Raw genomic sequence first — 6,427 nt, 5'->3', positions numbered from 1 at the left:
TGGAATTATATATATTGTATAGTACAACCCTAATTTCTAACATTATTAGATAATCTCCATCAATTTCAAGAATTCTCTTCATCTTTCGACTGCAAGTAAGTTATTTTATTTCTCTCTCTAATTCTTCGCAGCTGTAATTTGAAGTTCCTTATAATTTTTTTTCAATTTTTTTAAAAATATATTAGTTATCTTATTCGTTTATGTGATATAGTAGAAATTCGACGTACATACATCATACTTGTACTTATATTTAAAAGATTGATATGGTTCAATAAGAATTAGTTGTACAATTTAATTGTATTGTATTATTCATGAATTTTTTTTGCAAGAAACAAATTGTTTTGAATTCTTTTGACCATATATCTTACCATGCATTGTATAAAGTGTAAAATATTATACTAATTCATTATTTATAAATGATTATGGTGTATTTAATCTTTTTTCATTAATTACTACATATTTTCTACACTCACAGTGTTTGCCAGCTCGCTATATAATCAACTTAAATAAGTTAAATCCATCATGCAATGCATTTCCTTCCAATTTTTTTTATGATAAACTAATAGATAATTGACTAAATAAACATCCTGCAAAGTTTCAATAAAAATTTCCAAGTTTTTCTTACAATTTCCGTGGTTTTTATTCAATTTTTATCGATATCGATAATATCCCGATATTTCCATCGAAATTTCCGTGTTTTTGGCCTACCGATATTTCCGATATCACCGATATTTTAGACCTTGGTTCCACTACATTCGGCTACGGTGTATCATGTATGGAAACACGCCTGTTTGAGTTGCAGCACAAGCTATATCATCAATTTTCTAACATCGTAACAAATGCTGCCCTGCATAGGCAGGCACCAAGTTGATAGCTCACGAAAATGACTCGTGCTTTGAAAGTGAGAGTTTGTGTTGCACTTTCCTGCTCTGTTGTCCATGTTTCCAACTGCTAAACGGGCCTAGTCTTAGCTGTTGTCTTTCCAACATATTACACCAGTTCATCACTGCAACTCTTGCCGCTTTATCAGTTGTGCATTTTAATGTGGCGAAAGTTAACACCCCATCTGGTTTGAAGTGTTTGTAAAAAAGCGGCACAGCCATCACGTAAGACCTGAGATTTGATAAAACATTTTATAACCCACGAACAAGGTCAATCTGATATAAATTCATATGACTAGGAGTCCAGGAGTCCCAAACGTAAAGTGAACAACAAAATTCGCGAGAGAGAGGATTAAAAAAAAAAAAAAACTCACCGTCTTTTGACTGCTGAAAGGATCATAGCCTGTGTCCATACCAGATTGAACAAGCACATTGCATCACAACCCAACCATTCACTACTACTCACAATTCCTCTGTTGAAGGACCATTAAAGCAACTTGTAACATCTGCCTAGCCTTCCTATCTGGAGTGCATCCTGCATGTTCCATTTCCTCGTAAACCTCAGGGACCTGATCAGGAAACCACTTGCATTTGGAGAGATTTAGAATAGAAAACAAGCTTCCTACTCTCTTATTCATCATAGCTCAAATTAAATTTTAAAGTTCATGAAGAATATATAGCACCTTATCAAACTTCCTTGCCCGAATATATGCCTTCATGAGGGTAGTATACGTAACCACATCAGGGCTAAAACCCTTCAGAAACAACAAAACCATCACCATTAGCAACTCAGCAGGCAAGTACCACGAGAGAACTGTATTGGTTGAAGAAATTCAATGTATCTGAAAAAGTTATCACCCGCAACTAGACAAGTTTTATGCAAAAACAAGACTCACACTTTCTTTTATATGGTGATAAATGGATAAAGCCTCGAAATGTCTACCAGCAACACCGAATGCATTCATCAGCACATTCAGCATTATGACATTCAGTTCAATTCCCTCAGCTTCCATGAGCTGAAGTACCTTAACTGTCTGTCCGCATAATCCCTGCATTACAAAAAAAGAATGAGATTATGGGACCAGATGTCCGTGCATTGAGTGAAAACAACTTGGAAGGGGCAGAAAACCTGCTGAGCGTAGGCATTTGCTAAGACGCAAAACATGCTGGCTGAAGGAATAAGACCTTCCGCCTTTAGGGCAGATATACACTCTTCTGCATCCTTAAATTTTCCATATTGCCCATAAATATCAACCAAAGCAGCATAAATGGTCCCACTTTTCTTATGCCCTCGGCTTTTCATATTCTCAAAAGTCTTCTGTATCATATCCCACTTCCCCTGCTCCCCCAGTCGGCTGATAACGGTGACAAAGATCTTTGGATCAGGATATAACCCCTGTTCCTGCATCTCAGTTAACAACTCAAGTGCCTTACTTATATCACCAGCCTTACAATGCCACCGTATCAAGGAATTAAACGTCGTTATATCAGCCTTTACACCTTCTTGTTTCATTTTCTCAAACACTTCCAAAGCTTCATCCACCTCACCATATTTCCCAAATGTATCAATAACGCTGTTGTAAATCTGTTTGTCTAATGCCATCCCCATCTCCCTTATCTCACCCACAATGTCCATTGCTTTCTTCCACATTCCATTATCCCTGTAAAGACCAATAACCTTACTGTACACAAATGAGCTTAGCCGAAACCTCTTCCGCTTCATCTCATTAATCATTGACCAAGTATCTTCCAACCTCCCAGCATTGACATAGTAATCAAGAAGAATCTCATATGTCTCTTGATTTTTCTCGGCCCCCAAATCACCCATTACCGCCATAACTCTAATTGCCAGTCCTAAGAGGCCTTTCTTCAAAAACCCTCTGAGCAAAACATTGTAAAGCTTAATTCTTGGCCTAAACCCAAAAGATATCATTTCCTGAAACAACATATCAGCCTCCAAAGTCCTGCCAGTACTTCCAAGAGCGTCAATCAAATGAGCGTAAGAGATTGAATTAGGTCGAACCCCAAGAGCTTCCATTTCAGCAAGAAGAGCCATGGCCTTGTCAATTTGCCCTGCTCTACAAAAATCACTTATCAAATGGTTGTATGACTCACCAGAGAGTTCCTCACCATTTGGGCAGTTAGTAGTTGCAAGGTTTTGATCAGTTAATGCTATAAATTTGACTTCTTTCACACCCTTTCTGCGCTTTGAGTGAGTGAAAGAACCATGGAACTTGTATGTATCAGAGTATTTGAGACAACTTGAGCACAACAAAGGGAGAGGAGTGAAGGCACCTGTAGATGAAAGTGAAGGTGACTTGCGACCCAAAATGGACTGCATCAGCATCTCTATCTATACAAGGCGCTTCAGGCACTGCTTTTTTGCTTTGTGGAATGACGATGATTATAATTTGACAATTAACGGGAAAAAAAGGTGGAGTTCAGAATTAGAATAAGATGACTGACACTGGAGGCTGACCCAATCAGGCGAGCCCACTTTGCAGGCCAAACTCAAACCCAAGTGTGCTGGCCCAATCACAAGCCCATTTGAAAGCTTCCCAAGTCAAACCCAAGTGTCTAGACGTGCCAATGGTACCATTCGACATGGAATGGAAAGGTGCCAACGGAATTTAGCTCAATGGAAAATTGCATTGATTTACATATTAGTAGTTTCAAGTTCGAACTTTTATGGCATCTTGACAATGTGTGTATATGAGGACAATACGTTTAGGCTCTGTTTGGTTCATGGGAATGGAAATGAGGCTTGGGGATGAGAAATCAATTGCTTTCCCAGAACACAGGTAACATGTTCTTCTTCTTTTTTCAAGGCTCCACACTCCACAAGAATATCATCACCCTTTTCTGCAAAATCTGTTTTCTTTTTGGTTAGTATATAATTGAAACTTCACTGAAAGACAAAGCTAATACAACCACCAGCAGAAACAAAGGTAGCAAGGAAATTACACCATATAAATAACAATAACTAGAGGGAACCAAGTCTCCCAACAACAAGAACGCACATTCCACTTTAATCCAGCACATACACAAAATCATTATGAAGAAGATCTTAAAGAAGAAGAAAACGTAAGTTATACCCAACCTTGTTGTGCATATTCTTCAAGTAATTTCTTATATAATTTGCTAGTAAAACGAAAACGTAAATAAAATTTTGGGCCATCTTCCTGTGTTGGGCTGGGCCTTAATGGGCCTAAGCTTGGCCAATTGATTTTTAAGATCGAAACTGAGGGAAAGGGCAGGGCCCAAGACTGCAGACCCAATACGAAAAGAGACTCGGGTTTTCTATCAGCCATTATAAAACCCAAGAAACCCTAGCACACACAGTCATTCTTGCAGCCGCGAGAGAGAGAGAGAAAGAGGAGGATTCATCTGCATTTTCCTCGGCGGCGATTTCAGGTTTGGTTTTCCCTCACTATTCTTTCCCCCTGTTTGTTTCTATAGAAGATTTATGACTACTCGGCGTCTCATGTCAATTGCTTCTTTCGTTCCATGAAAGACAAAAAATGATGGCCATAACCGAGCTTCTGAGTTTTAAGCAAGCTTTTGTTTAATGTGTTTTTTGGGTTCTCAAGCGTAGAAATAGATGTTTGAATTAGCTAGTGCTTAGATCTGTAGCGTTTATTATTTCTTAGAAGGTGCAGCTTTTTTCTTTATATCTGTTTGGATATGTCTTGCATTTTCTGCACTGTGGCAGAATATAGACGATGCGTCTATTTTATTATAACTTTTATGAATCTGCTTTTTTGGGTATTTATTTGTTCTTAGCGCTCTCAGAAGAATCTATATTGCATTTTTTGTTCGTTGTATGACTTGTGCACATTGAAGTTAATTCCGACTTATGTGACTAGTTTACAGGTAAGCCATGGTGAAGCACAACAACGTTATCCCTAGCTCCCACTTCAGGAAACATTGGCAGAACTATGTCAAGACCTGGTTTAACCAACCTGCCAGGAAGACCAGGAGAAGAACTGGTGGGTAACAGTGTTTTTTCTATCACCTCTCGTGTTTCGTTGTTTTACATGTAATTTATAAGTTGACTTGAGTATTTCTGAAATGTCATCAGCTCGCCAAAAGAAGGCTGTCAAAATCTTCCCTCGCCCTACTGCTGGACCTCTCCGTCCAATTGTCCATGGACAGACTTTGAAGTATAACATGAAAATTAGGGCTGGTAGGGGCTTTACTTTGGAAGAGTTGAAGGTGAGTTTATTGATTTTACCACAATGCTATGACCTTTGGCGTTTCTGCTATTTCTTATTGATTGCTGATATATTTGATCCAAGGACCATTGAACTTTTGCTCATTGGCTTGCTCTGTGTTTTCCACTTTGAATTTATGAAAAATGTACTGTAGATTTTGTCCAGCTTGTATTTTAGGAGTTTCTTGAAGTTCATTACAGGCTGCTGTGTTATAAAAATAAATAAGTAACCTTGTTTCTCGCTTTTTTGTATGATGTTTTACCAGTCTGCTGGGATACCAAAGAAACTTGCACCAACCATTGGGATTGCAGTTGATCATCGTAGGAAGAATCGTTCTCTTGAGGGTCTTCAAGCTAATGTGCAGCGACTGAAGACATACAAGGCCAAATTAGTTGTCTTCCCAAGACGTGCTGGAAAATTCAAGGTGATGTTAAATGGTTGATTGGATTAGTGTAAGAATGTTTATTTGCTGTCTGCATGATATCTCATCTGATGTGTATTCTTTTTTTGGCTACAGGCTGGTGATTCTGCCCCAGAGGAACTTGCTAATGCCACACAGCTCCAAGGTTCCTACCTGCCAATTGCACGGGAGAAGCCTTCTGTTGAGCTTGTGAAGGTTACTGATGATTTGAAATCATTCAAGGCATATGACAAACTCCGTGTTGAAAGGATGAACCAACGTCATGTAGGTGCCAGGCTTAAGAAGGCAGCAGAGGCTGAGAAGGAAGAGAAGAAGTAGAGAGAGCCTGGACCCTTTGAATGAGCCGTTAAAATTTGGTTTTGTTTTTTAAGGTGTTTCATTTTAGGTTTTGATCTGTTTACTGGACATGACAATTTTAGAGTTTGTAATGTCACTTAAGTTCGTGGAAGTTAAAGATTTTATGGTTATTAAAGCTTCTTATTTGATTAATGCGGATGGTTTTGTAATTTGGTTTATCTTATGTCACTTGGTTTCAATTGTAAGGCTAAAGCATTTGCATTGACCGCATGACTTACGTAAAAGGAAGGTACTTTAATGCTATGCTCGCGTTGGTTGATGGAGTATCCAGAGTTTGTCATCTCAATTTCGCTTTTCAGAATTGCCTGATGCCTTTAGTTGTTTCCGTTACGAAGTTGGGACAAGACTGTTAACCAAAAGAGTCGTCCCCAAGGCTGCGTTTGTCTATAACCGCTCCCAGTTAGATGCAGTTACCATAAAATGAGACGTGAAAGTACATCAGGCAGGACGTTTAGGTTGCTATACGCAGTGGTTTCGTTTCCTTCAAGTATTTGGATCCAAGTCCGCTTCAATTGTTCATTCACATCATCAATGATCAAACGGTGCAATCCCAA

General features: G+C 38.7%; 2 protein-coding genes across 5 annotated transcripts; one reads left to right on the top strand and one right to left on the bottom strand.

Moving 5' to 3' along the window:
- Positions 1 to 538: 538 nt before the first annotated feature.
- Positions 539 to 3,282, bottom strand: LOC110749571 (Tetratricopeptide repeat (TPR)-like superfamily protein). Of its 3 annotated transcripts, none has more exons than XM_088248039.1 (5): positions 2,011 to 3,282; positions 1,778 to 1,930; positions 1,565 to 1,636; positions 1,256 to 1,416; positions 539 to 1,113 (listed from the first exon to the last, which is right to left on the bottom strand). In XM_088248039.1, the coding sequence occupies exons 1-4, from the start codon at positions 3,226 to 3,228 to the stop codon at positions 1,369 to 1,371; spliced, it is 1,491 nt and encodes a 496-aa protein (XP_088104165.1). In that variant the 5' UTR covers positions 3,229 to 3,282; the 3' UTR covers positions 539 to 1,113; positions 1,256 to 1,368. The 3 variants fall into 3 exon arrangements, with proteins under 3 accessions (XP_088104165.1, XP_021805380.1, XP_021805381.1); XM_021949688.2 differs by having other exon boundaries at positions 540 to 1,113; positions 1,256 to 1,465; XM_021949689.2 differs by having other exon boundaries at positions 541 to 1,113; positions 1,256 to 1,450.
- Positions 3,283 to 4,143: 861 nt separating this feature from the next.
- On the top strand, positions 4,144 to 6,005 carry LOC110749616 (large ribosomal subunit protein eL13x). 2 transcript variants are annotated; one of them, XM_021949760.2, is made up of 5 exons: positions 4,144 to 4,295; positions 4,748 to 4,870; positions 4,963 to 5,096; positions 5,361 to 5,519; positions 5,613 to 6,005. In XM_021949760.2, the coding sequence occupies exons 2-5, from the start codon at positions 4,762 to 4,764 to the stop codon at positions 5,832 to 5,834; spliced, it is 624 nt and encodes a 207-aa protein (XP_021805452.1). In that variant the 5' UTR covers positions 4,144 to 4,295; positions 4,748 to 4,761; the 3' UTR covers positions 5,835 to 6,005. The 2 variants fall into 2 exon arrangements, with proteins under 2 accessions (XP_021805452.1, XP_021805454.1); XM_021949762.2 differs by having other exon boundaries at positions 4,146 to 4,295; positions 4,755 to 4,870.
- The last annotated feature ends 422 nt before the right edge of the window (positions 6,006 to 6,427 follow it).

This window comes from Prunus avium, chromosome 2 (assembly GCF_965620075.1).
Source record: "Prunus avium chromosome 2, drPruAviu1.hap1.1, whole genome shotgun sequence".
NCBI lineage: Eukaryota > Viridiplantae > Streptophyta > Magnoliopsida > Rosales > Rosaceae > Prunus > Prunus avium.
This window is presented reverse-complemented; position numbering and strand designations above follow the sequence as displayed.